Below are 21,337 nucleotides of genomic sequence, written 5' to 3'. Positions count from 1 at the left end.
CACCCCAAGGAGCCCGCAGAGCCACCCCAGTCCTTCTCATCGGGGGCTCGTACCCCATTCCTCCCTCACCTCCTTCCACTTACCCCTCCTTAGCCCCCCTTCCTGATGTACAAAATAAAGGGCACGTGAGGTCAAAAATAGAAACTCTCTTTATTTAACAAAACTCGGGGAGACTGGGAAAAGGAGGTGGGAGAGGGGAGGGCAACTAAAATGATCAGGGGTTTGGAACAGGTCCCATATGAAGAGAGGCTAAAGAGACTGGGACTTTTCAGCTTAGAAAAGAGGAGACTGAGGGGGGATAGGATAGAGGTCTATAAAAGCATGAGTGGTGTGGAAAGGGTGCATCAAGAAAAGTTCTTCATTAGTTCCCACAATAGAAGGACTAGAGGACACCAAGGCTGTGTCCAGACTCAGGGTTTTTTTTGGGAAAAGTAGCCTTTTTCCGAAAAAACTTCCCCTGCGTCCAGACTCAAGCCACGATCTTTCGAAATTAAATCGAAAGAATGCGGCTTTTCTTTCGATGGCGGTAAACCTCATTTCACGAGGAAGAACGCCTTCTTTCGAAAGTTCCTCTTTCGAAAGAAGGCGTTCTTCAATGTAAATAGGGCTTCTTCGAAAGAGAGCATCCAGACTCACTGGATGCTTTCTTTCGAAAAAGCAAGCCGCTTTTTCGAAAGTTCAACGTGCAGTCTAGACGCTCTCTTTCGAAAGAGGCTCTTTCGAAAGTATCTTTCGAAAGAGCCTCTTTCGAAAGAGGCTTGCAGTCTAGACATAGCCCAAATGAAATGAATGGGTAGCAGGCTTCAAACTAATAACAGAAAGTTCTTCTTCACAAAGCAAAGAGTCAACCTGTGGAACTCCTTGCTGCAGGAGGCTGTGAAGGCTAGAACTAGAACAGAGTTTAAAGAGAAGTGAGATCAAGTCATGGAGGTTCGGTCCATTGAGTGGTATTAGCCAGGGCGTAAGAATGGTGTCCCTGGCCTCTGTGGGTGTGTCTAGACTACAGAGTTTTGTCGACAAAAGTGGACTTTTGTCGACAAAACTATACCTGCGTCCACACTACCGCTGAGTTCTGTCGACATAACGTCAACAGAACTCAGCAGTTTTGTCGACGTATGTAAACCTCATTTTACGAGGAATAACACCTTCTGTCGACAGAGTTTCTGTCGACAGAAGGTGTTATTGAATGGAAACTGTCCTTTGCGTCCAGACTACCATGTCGACAAAAGCAGCTTGCTTTGTCGACAGAACTCAATGTAGTCTGGACTCGCTTTGTCGACAGAAGTTTTGTCGACAGTATCTGTCGACAAAACTTCTGTCGACAGAAGCCTGTAGTCTAGACGTACCCTGTTTGTGGAAGGCTGGAGATGGATGGCACGAGAGAAATGGCTTGGTCATTGTCTTCGGTCCATCCCCTCCAGGGTACCTAGTGTTGGCCGCTGTCGGCAGACAGGCTACTGGGCTAGATGGACCTTTGGTCTGACCCAGTACGGCCATTCTAAGCTCAGGGCTCAGGGTCACGGGTCTCTGTGGACCACCTTGATTTTCATGCCAACCTGCTCCTGGGTGGCCAGGCTGGCAGCTATCCTGCCCTAGACGGCTACTTTCCTGTGCCTAGTGCGGAGGTCATGGACGAGGTCCACGATGTCTGCACTAGACCTGGTGGGCGCCCGCCTCTTGCGGACCTGGGCAGGCTCCCCGGATCCGCCAGCCTGGTCCCGGGAAGAGGCGGAGGGCTGAGGGGCATCGGGCGGCTGGCTCGAGCCATGCCAGGTGCAGGATCTGCTGGCTGGGTGCTGGCAGGCTTGCACCTGGCACAGGCACCGTAGCCAGCCCATGCTCCTTTAAGGGCTCCGGGGCCGGGAGGGGGGCAGACGAGTTTCCCTGGTGGTGCCCAGAGTGGCCACCAGGGAAAGCTGGGAAGGGCTAGCCTCCCACTAGTTTGAGTTAAGTGACTTAATTCGAACTAGGCGTTAGTCCTCGTAGAATGAGGTTTATGTAGTTCGAATTAAGTTTGAACTAGCAGTTTGCCTGTGTAGCACCTATCAAAGTTAATTCGAACTACACTTTGTAGTGTAGACATACCCTATCTGAGGTAGCAACGCAGGAGTAAGGGGAGCAGGTGGCTCTGTGGATCCGGTGTTCGTGGGGAGCTGGCTTAAAAGCCAGCTCCTCACAGGCACCAGCTCCCCTCACACACTTCGCTTCCTCTCTGATACAGAGGCAGCAAAGTGCATGTAGTTGATAAGATTAACCAATAAGCCTAGATTTAATGGTTAATCGTGTACTCGACTTCACACTGACATCCCTAAATAGCACCTTTTTACTTGAAATAAATATCTGTGGTAGCATTAGTATTTCAACTCTGCAATGCTGATTGGACAGCTGCATAATCTACTCTTGGCTAATAAGCATAATGATACGCAATCAGTTTGAGAAAAGCTAGGAATTTGAGGCGGTTGTACTGTTTTGTAAATAGGGAGATGAAGAAGGAATTTAAAATAAAATCCAGGCAGAGTACCATTGATTTTGTGTGTGTGTGATGTTAACATATGCTGATGAATATTACCTGAGTAGTAGCTAGCAAGTTGCTGCAGCAATATGCTGATGGAACAAGAAAGTAGCAAGTAGCAGTAGTTCTGAATAAATAATTTATATGTGCACTGCAGACTGTGCTTTAGGGGATGGCATTAACAGTGGCGCACTTTCAGACAAACAGAGTAAAAGGCTCTCACCCAACTTTTTACTTAAACCTTGGAGGAATAAAACAGGTCAGTGGTGAATATTAAATTAACTTTTGGCCATCTTCCAAAGTGATTTGGCCTACTTAGGAATCATCAAGAATGAAGAAAGCTTTGCTTCTTCACATCCTGATTTCTCCAGGGAGGGGACAGAGGAGCTCTGTGCATGGATTACGAAGGCAACCTGATTTTACAAGTCAACAGTTCTCTCTCCCTCTCCCTCTCATGTACACACACACACAGTTATAGCAATATTTAGTACATATTCATTTTGTAATTCTAACATATATATTCTGATATGTGCATAGGAACACAACAACATATATAGATGGGGTGAATCAGGCTGGTATTCAGACTTTCAAAATCACTGGGGAAATTTACCAGACCAGAAACAAATTTTACCAACCCTCCCTTTCTATTTTGGTTGATGATGAAAAGAATATTACTCAACCATCACAAATATACTTCTCCTAGCCTAGAGGACAAGTAGAATTTTGCATGGCTGACCTTGCTGAATACCATTTTTTAAGTTTTACCACAAATATGTTGAAGGAATGATATTCTCTCTCCGAGGGCCCATTTTTTTGCAGTTTTGGTATTTATCTAAAATATAGGTTTTATTTGCTGAAAATAACACTTGGTTTTAGGGTAAGTCTGGGTTCAGAACAGCAGATAATCCAAGGACTGGGGACAATGAAGTTAAACCAGCTATAGTGGTTTGAAATCCCGTGAGAAAAAGTGTTGGGCCACATCATGCACTGCTAGAGAAACATCCCTGAAGGGAGCTGTGTGGACAGGAGAGTGATGTGAGTGTCAGGGATGGAAGTAAAGTTCGCTCTAAGATGTGCAGCAGCACGGCCCCACAGCTGCTTAATCAGCTCCACATGGTCAGGCAGCTCCATTCATGGAGCCCCGAGTCCCTGGCTGGGCAGGGCTAATTAAGCAGCTGTGGAGCCGTGCTTCAGCATAGCTTAGGGGGAACCTTGGATAGGGTATTGGAGTGTGGGTGTATAGGGCTGGGGGATGCCCTGCAGCTGGGGTCTGGGGAGTAGAGAGGTGCAGGTATCTGGCCATCTGGGGGAAGGGAGCAGATAAACAGGGATTTCTTTAACTTTCTATTCCTGGGAGATTTTTTGTGTGTCTGTATTATTACAAACATAGTTGCTGACAGGTATTTTGAAATAAATTACCAAAATAATGGAAATGGGCATGATTATAGAGTTCTATTTTGACAAAATATGAAGAATTTTGCAGAATTTTAAAATATGCTGTGCAGAATTTTTAACCTTTTAACATAGAATTCCCTCAGGAGTAAAAAAATTATCCCCGCCCCAAAAATTGCTGAACTTGTTTTGTTTTAGTTTTTCATTGAAAACCTGATTATTTTTTTACATAGAATATTGGGAGAAAGGGACCTTTTTCAAATTTTCCCTGTGAAAACGAATTGGGTTTTTCCAACCAACTTTAAATAATAAATAAATAAATGATAATAATTAATTAATACATTGGTTTGCTGTCTAAGTGATACTATAAATGCTTCACTTTCTGATCCTCTAACATAAATGGGCTTTTTTTGGTAAAGCGTTCTAAACTTTGGGATTAACTCCTTACACTACAGGTATGAGGATATATGGTCATTCTACAAGCCCTCTTATTTTTTGAAGATTCTTTCACAAGGGGGTGCATTAAATGGAATGTGAAGGGAGGGTGTTCTTATCTCTTTTGTTTGTTTCGTAGGTGGTTCATTCCTTAAATATGAATGTGTTTGAAATTTTGTACCTTTAGAAAAATTGTAAGAAATCTAGAGCAGTAGGGGTCTTTGATAAATTATACATGTCAGAGATCTTTAAAAACACTAATGAATCTCTCCTTAATACCCCACACTGTTACCCACATTTTAGAGAGAAGGAAACTAATGCACAAACAACCTCTTGTTGACTTCCCTCACTCTTCTCATCCAGGGTGGAGTAAGAGGCTCAACCAAAGAGTGATCTGCAGTCGATCCACTGGTGGATCAATCTATGAGTGCCGATCCCTATGGTAGTGTAGATGTAGCCCCAGTCACAGCCAAGAAGAGCAGTGTGTCTGCTGACTCCTTCCTTTGTGCTTTAATCACTAGGTCATCCTTTTCCCTTGGAAGCATACTTTTGAGACCTCATTCTTGAGGGCATGTGTTTTGGAACTAGCCACACTCGACCAGCCAAATAGCCAAATGTGGCTAGTGGCTAGCATATTACTAGCAGGAAATTAGATTCGTCATCTATATTTAAAAAGTCCAATAAGACTCTAGCATCTTTCAGTTTTAATCTGAAATTTCACTTGAAAAGGTCATTAGCAAGAAATAATAAATATCAAAAATAATGAGTCAAATTAAGTTACCCTTGACTAAAATCCAAAATCTGTGTTTGACCAATAAGATTGACAGTGTGCTGTAGTAGTCACATAGGTTGTACGAAGCTTTCTTTAACCCGTTAACAGAGCCAAATTCTGCCATTACAATGAATCCTTGGTAAAATGACTGGAGTTGCATTGATGTAACTTAAGGCAGAATTTGTTTCATGTAGTTTAATCATATGAATAGCCATCAAAGAGTTGTTCATTATCTATCTTGTAGGGTTACAACAGAGTTACTGTTAACCAAGTTTTATGAAATGGTGCCTAAACAATCAGGAACATTGATCTGGTTTCAGACTTGAAATGGAAAACAAACTATAGGAAAGTAAGAAGTTCACTCTTTCCCCGGTACCTAGTATGTCATTGTCAGAAACCTCAATGTTCCCTGATTGTCTCTGCAAATGTGTGCTCATAGCCCATTCAAAGCAAAATGTATCTGTTGACAAACTCCACTTGACATAGAATCCAGGTTTATCTCTTCAGGATCCTCTTTTTGTGTCCCTGTTTCTCTTCAAATACTTTATTGGGACTGCTATAGCTAATACTGTAAATATTTGTTAGAACTGGCAGACAGACACATAAAAAATAGAATAACCGTCAAGAAATGCAGCGTTCATTTTCTTGGTTTGCAAAAATAGCAAGTGAGATTTTTGTAGAGCTGGTCAGAAAATGGATTTTTCTTTTCCCCGTGGAAAATGTTATGAAAAAAAAGTTAACTCAAAAAATTGCAAACCAAAAACTTTGGCTGCAAAATTTCTGCTAAATACAGAAAAGCCACTTCAGTGCCCTTGTAGGACTTACATTTTGGGTTCCTCCTGCCCACATTCCCCTTTATGGGCCAGGCTCCATGGCCAGACTACATCTTCCATGATGCATCACAGTTCCCCTCTTAGGTACATCTAAATAGCAGGACAAAAGTCAAATTAAGCTACATAACCTGAGCTACATCAATTGGTAAGCTGAAGTTGAAATAGCTGAATTCGGCTTTTGGTGCTGTCTACACAGCAGGAAGTCAAAGGAAGAATACTCTTCCTTTGACTTCCCTTACTCCTTATAAAATAAGGGTTACAGGAGTCAGAGTAAGAAGTCCGCTAGCTTGACATTATTTCAAAATAATGGCTTGCTGTGTAGACGCGCTTTGTTATTTTGGGATCATGTCAGTTATTCTGAAATAATGCTGCTGTGAAGATGTACCCTTATTGAGCCTACACGGTGCCTCATGGGTGTCCCAGGTTATTGTGCAGCATGGGACATGTAGTCTGGCTGGGTAGCTTGGTCCAGAAAGGAGAATAGAGGTATGAAGCATTGAACTACAAATCCTATGGGATATTTCTAAACTGAAATTCTTTAAGGCTATGTCTACACTGGCCGCAAGTTCCGGAAAAGTCATGCAAAGCAGGTAAGTCAGAATAGGGAAATCTGCGGGGGATTTAAATATCCCCCGCGGATTTAAATAAAAATGTCCGCCGCTTTTTTTCCGGCTTGGGGAAAAGCCGGAAAAAAGCGTCTAGACTGGCACGATCCTCCGGAATAAAGCCCTTTTCCGGAGGATCTCTTATTCCTTCTTGAAAGTACCATTTGTACAGCAAACTAACTTGAAAGTAGGAATAAGAGATCCTCCGGAAAAGGGCTTTATTCCGGAGGATCGTGCCAGTCTAGACGCTTTTTTCCGGCTTTTCCCCAAGCCGGAAAAAAGCGGCGGACATGTTTATTTAAATCCGCGGGGGATATTTAAATCCCCCGCGGATTTCCCTATTCTGACTTACCTGCTTTGCATGACTTTTCCGGAATTTGGGGCCAGTGTAGACGTAGCCCAGGAGTCAGATGGAGCATTCCAGTTTTGGGATGTTCTGTTTTTCGATGGAATGCAGGCATTTTTTTGCAACAGATTTTTAGCAGAAAACCTAATTTTCTGCCAGACAACAGTTTTGATAGAAGATTTTCAGTCAGCCCTAGATTTTAGTGCTCCTGAAACGAGGGACTGCTATCACTATCTTAAAACCACTGTAGACTATGTGAAAGCTCTGCTGATGCACATCAGTTTTGACCTGCAACATTTTACTTACCTAGTTCTGACCTTCTCTTGAAGCAAGACTGTGCAAAGGCATAGTTAGTTTGCTGTACAAATGGTGCTCAGTCTGTGAATGTCAAAAACTTTCGTGACCCCATCCAGGTTTTGCAGCAGGTCTTTTTTCCAAAGGTTGAAGGGCTAGCTCACTGAGCCACCAAACTCTCAATTAAGTTTCAACATCTGGTTTGATTCTCTGCAGATAAATAGCAGCTTTGCCACTAACAACAAAAACTTAATTCATCGTGGTTTGCTCAAGTACTCAGAGCAAATATTTTTCCTTTGCCGTTGGGGTCATTCTGAGGGAAAAACAGGGTTGGAGATATTTCAACTCTTTTAAAATTATTATTACTTCCTAGAGAAAATAAAATGTAAAGCACCTTTTCCTTCCATTTGTGAGATGATTTTTATGGGGAAATTGCTGGCCCTGGATGGAAACATTGTTGACTAAGGATCAGGAAAGATGATATGAGTCAATTTTGTTTAAAGAAAGCAATCATTTTTAAATCATGCCTAAATAAAGCCTCATAAAATGGTGCAGTCTGCTTTTCTCTGTCTCTCTTTTCCTCTTTCATTTTCTCCCCCTAAAGCATTGCCAAGGCTTACACATGAAGGGAGGGGAGCGAGTCTGTGAGTCTTGCAATTATAAGTATTTTAGGAAATGGCCATGGCTGTATAAGCCGCTGATTCCACTTATTGATGTTTGGAAGGCTGAAGTTTCTATGTAGGTCATGTTCTCCAAGGCTGCTGCCTCTATTACAGCCAGACCTTCTGTTGACTTGGGCTGTCTTAATGCATCAAAGAGCCTCTGCTATGCTTCAGTTCCTGTTCTGAACTCAAGTTGCACCTTTCAGCTTTTGCTTATAATCACTGAGGTGGGTAACCTACCAATGGGAATTCAAGCATTAAGCAGTTACTTTTTAATTCACAAAGCAGGAGGAGAGGAAGGAAAATTCTTGTCAGGTTGTTAGTATTATACATTTTTAAATCTCTTCTTAAATCCCTGTCTCCACTCTTTTTTTTTTCTTTTTTGGATTATGAACATCATAATCCAGTTACTGGCATCAAAGATAATGAGAGGTGAATCCTAAAGAACAGTTAAGATTCTTTTGTTAAAACATCATTTAAAAAAAAAGGAAACAGGCCAATACAAAAATAAAAATATTAAACCTGTGAGGGAATTTTTCCATATCTCTGTACAGAACACTAATATTACTACTACTAATAATAAAACAACAGATACCATTTTGTGATGGGATAGCTCACCTGTTCAGCAAATGAATTATGTGTCTAATTTGTTGTTCTTGTTTAATTTAGGTTGACACAATCTTTCTCCTTGCTGTGGTGTATGGCATTATGCACACAATGCTGATCAAAAATACAGCATTTTAGAATGCTCAGTTGATTACTGACCCAAGCCAGCTATTGAGGAAGGCATTGCATTGGGAGGGCATTTCAAATTTGTTCTCTTTATTCCAGTTTGTTTCAAAATGTGGATTCTGCTCCCTGTTACATCAGTGTAAATCCAAAGTAATTCCAGTGACTGGAAACAGAATTTGATAGATGTTTTATAATTGTCCCCTTTCTAGATATTTCTCAAGCAGCTATGGTCAGGATAGAATGGGAGACAGTGTGTCTCAGCATATAGCCTGTGCTGATTATAGCAAAAAAAATTTTAATTGGTGATGCAACAGTTTGATTTTTCTCTCTGGTCTTTCTACTGCCTCAGTTAATTTTTATACATTTCCACATCTCCCACTACTAAAGGATTGTGTTCAGATATCTGCTGTTCGACCACAGCACTCACCAAATAAGATCAGACTTCCAAGATTCTTTAAGGGCAGGAAAGTGTTAAATCCCTTGTGATGGAGAGTAAGAGCAGAGTGGGATTACTGTTCACTACTCTGATTTGCCATTCTGCTGGACCGTGAAGAGATTAGAAGGACCAAGGACTTGGGCTAAACCATCTGTACATCTAGAAGGGGAGTCTGGAGGATGTACAGATGTTGAGTCAAAGTCTATGCCATCCGTGTTCCCAGAAGATTGTTTTCTGACCCTCTGCTCCCCCCCTTACTTAAGCAGGTCAGCTTTCACATATCACTGGGAGTCAGTAAATACTATGGATAAAAGCAAAGAAGCCTGTTGGGCACTGGGATATTTTCTTGAAAAACACAACAGAGTGTCCAACCATGGCTCTGGGCTGCTGTGTGCTGAAGAATGCAGGTATTTTGGTTTTAATTTGTAGAGAAGATTTCTTACTGTAGCTTTTTGGTGGGGGAAGGGTTTCCCCTCTCCCAAATCTCCTGTCGAGAAAAGTTTGGTTTCCCAAATAAAATAATACCTCACTGTAAAGTTGCTCCTGTTTTCCATTTTAAGCACCAAGGAATGCAGTAAAGTTTCAGCAACAGGTAGCTCCTGTCAGACTTGATTTAAAGTGTCAGAACTTTTCAACTTTTGTCCTTGCTCTTTGAAATGCTGGTAAGTGGGCTTTTGGAGTTTCATTTTATGATTCTATTTTGTTTGCACGTAGCAGAGATTTGTATGAACAGTGCAGTCACTAAGCACTAACAGCCCTTCACTGTCAGCTACTAGGCAGGATTAAAGAATACAAAGGAGCTGTCTGCACCATAATCAGTCTGTCAATAGCCACCAAGTATGGAATGAGCTTGGGGGTTCTCTGGTTTTTTGTTGGCCATTCCCAATGTGAGGCTCTTAATATTGGGTGATGTGTTAATGGGTGAATATTAGGCATCTGGGCATACTGTGATGCTTTTATTTTTTATCTCCTGCCTTTATTTAGTGTCATAAAAAATGCCAACACTGGTATCGCGTAATCACTGCCTTGATATTATCTGTGGAATCAGGTTGTATTGGTTTTTGGTTTGTTAAATTCTGCTGCCACGGAGAAACAGTTCCATTTGCTCATCACAGTAAAAGTGCAGACTGGGCAAGATTATTTGTCGAATGAAACAAAAAAATAAAGACCCCAGGCAAAACACCAGTTCAGTCACACATTTTTGCATCAGATGCATGATCAGTTTAATAAGGGAGATCCATCTACTGCTTGGAGGGAAGAAAGCTGGAGGGAGGGATAGTAAAAGATGAGGAGAAGGGCTTGATTTGTTATGCTTGACAGCTGGCTCTTTCAGCTTTGTTTCTCCACCATTAAAGGGTCTGTGGGGTTGATTTTTGTTTTGTTGCTAAAACTCTTCAGTGTGAAATCTATGGATGTCTGATAAGGACTAAACACACTAATGTGCAAACGTGTGTGTGTGTGTGTGTGTGTGTGTGTGTGTGTGTGTGTGTGTGTGTGAAAGAGAGAGAGAGACTGTTACTAGCATGCAGGTGCTAAAAGGATTAAAGGGAAGGTCAATAACATATCACTTAACACAGTGGCAGAGGTTGACAACCTTCAGCTAAGGCAAGTGAAAGCCAAGAGTGCAGACTGACATGCCAAGTGTTACTGTCTTAATTCTTTCTCCTTATGCTCTCCTAGGTGTCTCTTTTGACACATTCAACACAACCTCCCCTCTTTCTAGCTCCTCCCCTAGCATGACACGGAGCAGTGACTGTTGCCATAGGGTACATCTACACTTGCTCCCTAGTTCGAACTAGGGATGCAAATGTAGCCGACCGAAATTGCTAATGAATCAGGGATTTAAATATCCCGCGCTTCATTAGCATAATCTCGCCCGCACGCTATTCCGCTCGCTGGCTGATTCAAACCAGGAAGTGTGCTCCGGGACGTGTTAGTTCAAATCAAACCCCTTGGTTCGAACTAATGTTACTCCTCATTTTTTGCTGGTAAGTGGGCTTTTGGAGTTTCATTTTATGATTCTATTTTGTTTGCATGTAGCAGAGACTTGTATGAACAGTGCAGTAACTAAGCACTAACAGCCCTTCACTGTCAGCTAAACCATTTTTTGAGGAGTAACGTTAGTTCGAACCAAGGGGTTTGATTCAAACAACGCAGCCCGGAGTGCACTTCCTGGTTCGAATCAGCTGGCGAGTGGAATAGCATGCGGGTGAGATTATGCTAATTAATTGTGGGATATTTAAATCCCCACTTCATTAGCAATTTCGGTCAGCTACATTTGCATCCCTATTTTGAACTAGGGAGCAAGTGTAGATGTACCCATAGTGTGACACCAATTGGTGGAAGTTTTCTCACTGCAGTCGCTGCAGAACTGCCACTGGGATTGTTTTATGAAAAAGATACGTGGTTTACAGCGCCCATGATGTCCATCCAGTTCTGAAGCAGTAGTGGCTACTGCTATAGCAAACTAGCCACACTCAACCAGCCAAATAGCCATATGTGCCTAGTGGCTAGTGTGTTGGACACCACAGGAAATGAAACACCACGAAGAATAATCTTCCAGTCATGGTATGCACGAGAAAAGTTGTTTATAAACATTTTCCAGATACTTTCAGAGCTTCTGACCCAGCTAAACTAGTACCCTAATAATAGTTATTTTTTAAAAAAGTTTCTACTACGGATATGAATGATTAACTAGTTAACCAGAGGGGGCTGGAGCAGCTCTCCACCTGCCGCGGTTAGGCAGCACTCCAGCCCAGCCAGAGCACCCCCTGTTGATGGCAGGCCTGGCCCAAGCCCTCCACAGGCAGGGGCACTCCAGCATAGCTGGAGTAGGTGGGAGGGACCTCCTGGGATCCTCCGCCCGCTCCTCCTTTAATCAGTTAACCAGTTAAACATTACATTTAACCAGTTAACCAATTCAATGGGATTTTACATCCCTAGTTTCTACATAGGTCTCTGCAGATTTCATTTTATACTGTTACTGAAGTGTGATCACTTGGTTTTCTGCCTCAAGTAAGCAATATGTTTTGTTCCAGATGTTGTTGTTAACTGACTCATCTTGTGAGAATAGTTCATATGCTCATTTGCTGTTTCTGAAAGTGTAAACAGCATTAGTGTATTTCATACACTATATAGTAATAAGAACAAAGAGTGAGACAGATTCTGCCAGCTTTAGGCCTTGCCTTCACAAGGAAGATGAATCCGTTTAACTTTAATCAGTTTTAAAACAATGTATTTAGAACTGGTACAAACCTCTGTGCTGATAGTTTTATTTTTGTTTAAGAGTGACTTATTTGCATTTAGCATAAAACAATCTTGAGCCCTTGCCTTCATGAGAAAATGGCACTGGTTAAACTACATTTTCAATTGATTCAATAAAACTGATGCAGGCTCATGTGAATATGCTTATTCCTGAATTCACAACTCTTATTTTTACTTAGCTTCATTTATTTAGGAATCAGTTTAAAGTAAATTGAAATAAACCACTATCAAACCAAAGCAGAAATGTACACACAGGGGTTTGTATCAGTTTTATCAGTTAAATGAGTTCAGCTTTGCATGTGGACAAGCCCTTATTCCTCCAGTAGTCACAATGAAATCACTTCATTGATGAAATCAGTGGGACTTCTTAAACTACTAATCAATGAGAGTCAGGGTATGAGAATTTGGACCAATGAAATTAGCAAACAAAACTAATATTACAATATCCTTCAATCTGGCCCAAACCAGCCTGACCAAGGAAGTTCAAAACTGACCGTTTAGTTATTGCACCAACCTGACCCCTTGACATTATGACTAGGGAATGAAGTAAATATGTTACTCACCATCCCATGCTCTAGTGAGACCTTTTGCAATACCTAATCGCGGGTAAATGACGAGCTCTGAATGTCATCGCTTTTCTTGATTTAGCTGTTAAATACAAGTATACTAGTTGCATTAGCATTGTTCTGCTATTGCCGTGTCAATGGGAGTAAGTTGGTGTTATACCCCCTGGGGTCTAGTGGCAGGACCATGGGCAGTGGGCAAATGCCCAGCTGGAGAAGGCAAGCCCCACCCCTTCTGCCTGAGGCCCTGTCCATTCTGCTCACCCTGCCCCACATGGGAACAAGGCCATCCCTCAACTGCAGCGGTCAGCATTCACCCCAGGCCACTGCCCCAGGCCCCGGAGCATCCACAGATCGCCTGGTCTCCATGCTCCCAGCTGGCAAGGCATCCCAGCTGGCCGGAGCATGGGCAGTTTGGGAAGGCAGTGCCTCCCCTTGCCTATGTTACCCACCACCTGAGGGCAGGACATGGTTAATAAGAAGAAAGTGCCAGATCTCACCCTATTGCTCCATTGGTGTGCAAGGAGGGGCAGCAGGATGTAAGAAGCCTTTTACCACTTGCACCCCTGTTCAGCAGGAGGGCATGGTTTTACTCCCTGAGGTGCTGAGATGGCCAGTGAATCTACCTGCACGTGCAGCACACAGCTCACACCAATTTCTGGAAACATAAAGCAGCAGGGATGCTCTTCCTGCTGTTGGTGATGCAAGAAGGAATTCAGCCTTCCGGGTGTAACGTCACATCAGTGATGTCCCCTGGGATGATGCAGCTCGGTGCTACTCCCACTGCATGGTTGTGCCTTAATGGCACAAGCGAGCCCATGCTATTTTATTTATTTGTATTATTGTAGGACCCACAATGTCCATTGCACTTCCAAACATGTAGGATGGCACATTCCCTCTTCCAAAGAACTTACGGTCCAGGGAAGTACCAAATCTAAAGGCCAAATCCTGACTCAAACATTGCTCGGGGTCCCAAGAGAACTCATTCTTACCATGGGGCATGCATATCAAAGGGCCCCTCCAGAAAGGATCCTTCGCCCTCCTACTTTCTGTTGTTCCGAGGTCACCTTTTTACCCCTGTATCTTAACCCCGCTCTCTTTCTGAGGGTCTGATCCAACTCTTACTAGCTCACTGAAAGCCTTTGTAGTCACTTTACTGGGATTTGGATCAGGCTCTTGTCATTAGTATGGGACACAATGCACAGGAAGATGCACAGGATTCTGGCCCTGATCCACTAAAGCACTGAAACACATGCTTCACTCGTAAGTATGTGGCAAGTCCCATTGACTGCAATGTATTCCAGAATACAATGGCTTTCCAAATACCCTTTTAACTTAAAAGAAGACTGGGGCCACTCCACATCTGTGTTGGATATTGATCTATCGTAATGTGGGGGGGGGGATATTTTGTCTTGTCTGAACCTTGTTGTATGGTGGGCGTTTTGTCTTCTATGAGCCATAACACTGAAAGCAAAGGTCCGAAACCTCTTGGAGCTGCTGTCAGTCATTTGCAAATTAAAGGCTATTACAATAAATTGTTTTATTATTAGAATTGACATATCTGATTCACCTGAATAATATCCTTCAACTTGCTGACAAATGGCAGCCTTAGTGGTGCTTGACTCTGTGGCATGCAGGAGCCTTAGCTGCAGAGCTGTACCTGTTTCTATTCTGCATAAGCAATTAGCAGATGAACCTTACCCAGTAAGCACGAAACATTTTGTTTAAATATTAAACAGAAGCACTGTTGATGAGTAAACCAGTATTTAAAGCAGGCCAGCAACTAATTAACAGTCCCTCACACTGATTTCAGTACTCTCCTTCATAAACAAGGAGCTGAATAATTCTCTAACTAGATGGGCTGCAAAATTTGTTTCTGGGTTTAGGTTTGAAATTCGAAGGCCATTTCAACCCAAAGTGAGAGTGCTCAGCTTTGGGTCCTTTATTGAGGTAGGTCATAGATGGCAAGATTTAGAGCGGGATTTTCCTACTCTCCAAATTAGGGTGATTAGAATCAAGATGGTAGCCCAGCTCTTGGATTGCTGCTTCTTGATATTGTTGCTGGGTTTTTGTTTGTTTTTGTTTTGTTCCTAAAATCATAGAGCTAGAAGGGACTGCAGGGGTCTGCTCGTATTCAACCCCCTGCCAAGATGCTTTGTGGGTTTTTTTATTTTGTTTGTGGCAATCCACTAAAAAATGCTGAGATTCTTTGAGGCTCAGTTGAATCAGGTGTATAAGGCAGCACCCCGAATAAACTAGGAAGCAGCGTGTGCTTCCATCAGCCTAAGGCACTGCCTGATTCCTGTCCATGTGCACAGGATGCAGAGGATGTAATCACATCTGTGGAGGCAACTTAAGACAATTGCGCCTTGTTCTGCCATCCATCACCACTGAGAACAGCCTAGCTCCATCTCCATGGAACTCTCTTCAGATAGCTGAATCCACTGTAATCCCGAGGTCCTTTTCTGCAGAGCTGCTGCTTAGCCAGTCCGGTCCACAGCCTGTAACAATGCTTGGGATTCTTCTGTCCCAAGTTCAGGACTCGCCCAACTTGTCCTTGTTGAACTCATTACATTTCTTTTGTCCCAATCCTCCAGATTTGTCTAGGTCACTCCTCCCACCTTAGTCTTATCTGCGAAGTTGCTGAGGGTACAATCCATCCCATCATTCAGATCATTAATGAAGATATTGAACAAAACCAGCTCCAGGACCAACCCCTGGGGAATTCCACTTGATGCTGACTGCCAAGTAGACATAGAGTCATTGATCACAATTTGTTGAGCCCAATGATCCAGCCAGCTTTTGATCTACCTCAAAGTCCATTCATCCAAGCCATACTTTTTTTTTAAACTTTCTAGGAAGAATGCGGTGGGAGACCATATCAAAAGCTTTGCTAAAGTCAAGGTATACCATATTGTCACTTTCCCCATATCCCTGAAGCCAGTTAGCTCCTCATAAAAGGCAATCAGGTTAGCCAGGCATAACTTGCCCTTGGTGATCAGTGTTAACTGTTCCTGATCATCTTCCTCCCCTCGAAGTGTTTCAGAATAGATTTCGGGATGGCAATCTTGTGCCGCCAAAGCTCTTGCGTACACGTGATCACTAGCCATCTAGTGGCACTCAATACTCCAGCTTTGGAATTCACTGGTCTTGCGTTCTGTTTGACCCTACTGAGGAAACTGAGGAAACCAAATCAGTGCTCATGGGGTGGATTCTGGGTTTGGCTTTGAATAGCCTCGTTTCTGGTCTTGCCCTGCCACTTGATAGGGAGCAGTTGATGAAGACGAGAATCAAAAACTCAATGCAGTGTTCGTTGGTCTGTCTCAGTACCCACATGTCACTGCTGCACAGTAGGCTTGGCACAGCTGTGGGTCTGTAGAGCCACAATTTCATGTCAAACTTGATGTCATGTAGGGATGAGAATGGTTAAGCAGTTAACCGGTAAGGTGTTTGACTGGTAGGAGCTGGAGTGGCTCCCAGCTGGCCAGAACAGCCCCTGTCTATGGTGGGCTGGGCTAGCTCCCCCACCATAGCCATTTTCCTTAGTAGGGAGGCCACTCCACCTGGGCTGCAGAGGGTGGGTTGGGCTGCTCCAGCCCAGCTGGATTGGAGTGCCCCCCCTCCGCCCTCTAATCGATTAACCGATTAAACTTAATGATTAATCAATTAACCAATTAAACCGGATTTTACAGCTCTAATACCATGACATTTCAGAGGCATCTGCAGGATCCAAAAGTTGTTGGGTTATTCTATTTTTTATTGCAGTATCAACTAGGGATGCAATAGTGTAGTCGGTTACACGATTACCCAATAAGCAGACAGCTACACACACTCCCCTCCCCATTCCTGTCTTGCCCTCCCATGCCCCCCATAACTATGCATTTGAAATATTTTGGGAGCTGGTGCACAGGCACGCTGGCTTGTGCTGGGTCCGGTAACTACCCCTGCCGCCGCTCTGCATTTAAAGGAGCTTGAGAGTCACAGTGGAGGTAGCTGCTGGGACCCAGCAAGAGCCAGGACTGAGCCAGCATGCCTGTGTGCCAGCTCGCTAAATATTTTCAATGCAGAGCCACTGTGGGGGTAACTGATCCAGCACAAGCCAGGACTGAGCCAGTGTGCCTGCCTGTTGGCTGTCAAGCTCCTCACTGGGTGCAAATATGACAGTAACTTAAGGTACTTTCATCCCTTTGACATCAATGACATCAGCTGAAGATTTGGCTACTGAATGTACATTTTGGAGAAAATGTCTTCTCTTTGCTTTACTTTATTATTGAATGACAACTAAGCTATGTTTAGACTACACTGATCTATCAGGAAAAGGTACGCAAATTGCACTCCACAATTTGCGTACCTTTTTCCGATTGCTTTTTCAGAAGAGGCTTTTCCAAAATTTGGCCTGTCTACACTGGGCCAAATTTCAGAAAAGCCTCCTCTTTTGAAAGAGCCCTTCTTCCTCGTGCAATGAGAAAGACAGGGCTTCCAAAAGGTGCGTCTTCTCTTCTGCAGGAAAAAGTGGTCCCTGGACACGGTGGAGTTTTTCTTGGGTATCCTGGAAAAACCCTGTAGTGTAGACATAACCCCAGATACCTTGCTTAGTTTACGTATAATACCCAGATTAGTTAATTGATAACTTTCCTTCATCATTATTTGCTGGATTCCTCGTAAATCAGATGTGTTCGTGCTTTCACATTGAAAAAAATATATAGAACAACTTCTGAACACCCTTGGCTTTGTGTTAACTGAAACACAGTAGCAATTTCTCAATGGGATATGAAATCCAAATGTCAAACATTGATAAGGAAGGAAACTAATGTCTCACAAATTGGGAAAAAAACGGGCCTGATGGAAATGCTCCATTTCCTTTCTTACTTGATTGCTTCCACAACTAGTCAAGAGGAAATTGTGATTTAGTTTTTCAGTGCACAGTAAATTACTCTTACAATCAACACCCTGTCTGTGTGTTATACTAACCATAGATGGCCTCTGGCCGTTAACCGGAGCCGCCGAAGTTTTTCCTCTTTGAAAGTCTCACCAGTAATTTAGAACTGAGCGATTCATTTTGAAATAATATGTACTTTAGAGTAGCCTTGGAGCATATGCAGTCAGATGTCAAGCCCATGGCTGAATGGGCTACAAATAACATAAATAAGCCCCAGACTCACATGCAGAGTTGAGTCCTTTCTAATGTTACCAATTAATGTGATTATATAGATGCACTAGTGGGATTTGCCCTCTCTGCTCAAGAAAGCAGTTAATAGTTAAAAGGAACTGACTATAGGGAAGGATTTTATTTTCTTGAGCTCATGTGTGGAAGCACATTTTACTGTGACTGATTCACTGTAACTGTCATGTTCTGTAGTCCAGTGCTGCATGGAAAGGAGTAACTGAAATGGACTAATGAAAATAGACCATTGACTTTCCTCAGAAGCTCTTTTCCTATTGTTTGGAAGGAGTTGAGGAGATGTTGCCAGGTGCTAATATGACAAGCTGTTGTGATCAAAATGCCACAACAGATCTCTGCTGGGGAATATGAAAAGGCATTGAAGATGGAAGGGTGAGGTAAAAGCAGTGAACAGTGGAATGGGGATGGTTAATATTGGGTGTAACTCAGTGGAGGGCAATCTGTGGCCCATCGGTTCTATGTGTGGTCCCCAAGTCATTTTGTGTACCATTTCTCATGCGCAGGGTTGCCAGAATCTGCTGGTTTTCATCCATGTAGTTACCTTTCCTATCGGTATTACTAAAGTGACATGTACTTAAAGCAAGGGAAGGTAAAGTGAGGTGCTTGCTGATTGCAGACCACGCTGTGGGAGCCATGCACTCCCGCTGTATCCAGTCAAAGTGCTGCTACGGTTCAACTGGCACGCCCTGCATGTTCTGGGTATGCAAGCGCACTGAGCAAAACTGACCTGTCTTCGGAGACTGTCTCGGTTATGACAATCTTGTGGCCTCCTGAAATGAAGGAGGGCCACTCATGTGGCTCACTAACTAGCCAAGGTTGCCCCTCGCCGGTGTAAATAAGTTCTGTTGTTAATGCTTACATGTTTATGCTTTATTGATCGGCCACTCACTTGTCATATCACTAGTTCAGGGCTTTCCTGATTCTAAGCCTGATCCACTGCCATCTTGTGGCTGTTAGGTAAAGGTAAGCAAGGGATGAAAACACAATTGCTTGTTTTCCATCACAGTTTGTTTTTTTAAAACAGTAAAAATTTCTCTATGTAGAACCCTGTCAATGCATTCAGTGCCTGTACATTACACAAACAAATAACACAATGTTATATGGTCAATTTGTTATTCTTTAAAATCCAGTAACAAACCAGGGGATCCAGTTTAGAAAAGCAGAGAGAGAGAAAGGAGAGAGAAAGAGTCTGGAGGAGAAGATTATGGTCCAGATCCTCAGCTGAAGTAATTCGGCAGCCTGAGGAAGGTGGAGTGATCTTGCTGTAAAATCTCAGACCCAGACACAGTTTCTCAGTGGAATGATGATTTCAAGGGAGCTGTGGCAATTTCTGTCAGCTGTGGACCTGGCCCAATACATCTAGGAAAGACAGTTCTAAAAACTGCCATTTGGGAAAAAATTGTTTTAAAGATGTTGACTAAAAGTGGGATGGATGCAATGAGACAGATTTAAGAGTGGGGGAGCAGGTTTTACATTATAGGGTTCATCACAACAAAAGTGCAGTTATTTGCCAAATGCATATGCAAAGGTGATCCTAAACAAAGGAGCGGGTTTCCAATAATGCCAGGGTAGAGCTGGATACATTTTTTTTTCACTGAACCTTTTTTTCCCATCAAAAAATTGCAGTTTCAGGTTGATTGACACATTTTACAAGTTTGCTGAATTGTTTTGGTCAGAACAAAACCAAACCACACAATTAAAAAAAATAGAGACATTTTGACATTTTTTTAAAAATGAAACGTCAATTTTTCAATTTAAAATGGTGTTTTGTTTTGAATTTTACTTACGTTTTATTTTGGGTTGAACAAAACATTTTATTTGACCTGAAACAATTCCCCCCACTCTGTTTGGCCAGTCTGAACTGAAATGTCAGCTATTTATAGAACTCTAAGGTAAGGCAAACACTGTTAAGGGCTTTAGAAAAGCAGTGCAAGTATAAAGTCAATCCATTCCTCTATAGGTATCATTAATGTAATCGCTAGTGGACCATAATAATAATGAATGTGCAGTCATTAGGCAACACCCACACTCAAAATCATGGCTCAGTCTAATCTTTAAAGGTATGTTCAGCAACCTGGAGGCTCCTCTGCAAGACAGTTAACAGTCCCCACATTGATTTCAAGCTTCACAACACACTGACCCTCCATTTTCATTTAAAGGCTGGTAAGTGTATGAGGACATTGAATTCTGCTGTGAAGCTGTAATATTATCAATATACTGCCATTCAGATATCCCAGTGAAGCAGCATTAAGGGTATGTCTACACTACCCCGCTAGTTCGAACTAGCGGGGTAATGTAGGCATACCGCTCTTGCAAATGAAGCCCGGGATTTGAATTTCCCGGGCTTCATTTGCATAAGCCGGCCGGCGCCATTTTTAAATGCCGGCTTGTTCGAACCCCGTGCCGCGTGTAGCCGCGCGGCACGGGGTTCGAACAAGCCGGCATTTAAAAATGGCGCCGGCCAGCTTATGCAAATGAAGCCCGGGAAATTCAAATCCCGGGCTTCATTTGCAAGTGCGGTATGCCTACATTACCACCCTAGTTCGAACTAGCGGTGGTAGTGTAGACATACCCTAAGTGTTTCTATGGTCTGTGATACAAAAAGTGGCAGTCATGGTACAGTCTGATATGTCATGCTATGGACTGAGGTGACAAATGAAGTGTAGTGTCATACTGAGAGAAGGTTCTCCAGAACAGCATAACTAATGGCAGAATTCATGGCTTTGAGGTTAAAAAGCAAGCTATAGATGTAATTAAATACATAAAGTACAGCCCTGTCATCTTGTGGACTGCTAAGGCAGATTCAACCTCAAAACAGTGATCTGAAAAATGATTATTATTATAATAGCGTCTAGAGTCTGCACCCGCTGGCTCCAGGCACTCTTATAATCATAAGGGCCCCATTGTGCTTGGTGCTGAGCCTACATATAAAAAGAGACAGCTCCTACACCAATGAGTTTTTCCCTCAGCAGATAATGCCAAAGGAAGGAAAATGAAAGATGAGGTGCTGAGGTACAGGACAACTGAAAGGCACAAAGGAAGTCTGTGCCAGTGCTGAGAACAGAACTCAGATCCCCTAAGTCAGTGGTTTCCAAAGATGGGTCATGGGCCCACCTGGGCAAGTAGCTGGCAGGCCCACAACACTATGTTTATCTAAGAATCCATAGTCACAGAACCTTGCAGCTCCCATTGGCTGCGGTTTGCCATTTCCAGTCAAGGGGAGCTGCGAGAAGGGCTGTCCAGTGTCTTAATCACAAGAACATTTTTCGTCTCCAAAATGACCCATTTTACTGGTTGTATAACCTTTCT

General features: G+C 42.9%; 1 protein-coding gene across 3 annotated transcripts in view; it reads left to right on the top strand.

Annotated features, from left to right (window-relative positions):
- The window catches only part of NHS (NHS actin remodeling regulator), a 364,610-nt gene that overhangs the window by 255,331 nt on the left and 87,942 nt on the right, over window positions 1-21,337 (top strand). Inside the window, exon 1 of one of the 3 annotated variants that reach the window (XM_006113361.5) lies at window positions 8,382-9,426. The exons of the other annotated variants lie outside the window; for them this stretch is intronic. Coding sequence (XP_006113423.3) covers window positions 9,393-9,426 — 34 coding nt within the window. The 5' untranslated portion in view covers window positions 8,382-9,392. Of the gene's footprint in view, window positions 1-8,381; window positions 9,427-21,337 lie in introns of those variants that run through there. 3 annotated transcript variants of the gene reach the window in all.

Source organism: Pelodiscus sinensis, chromosome 1 (genome assembly GCF_052426305.1).
Source record: "Pelodiscus sinensis isolate ZL-2025 chromosome 1, ASM5242630v1, whole genome shotgun sequence".
NCBI classification, from domain to species: domain Eukaryota; kingdom Metazoa; phylum Chordata; order Testudines; family Trionychidae; genus Pelodiscus; species Pelodiscus sinensis.
The sequence above is the reverse complement of the archived record's forward strand: the minus strand, read 5'-3'. Positions and strand labels throughout refer to the sequence as shown.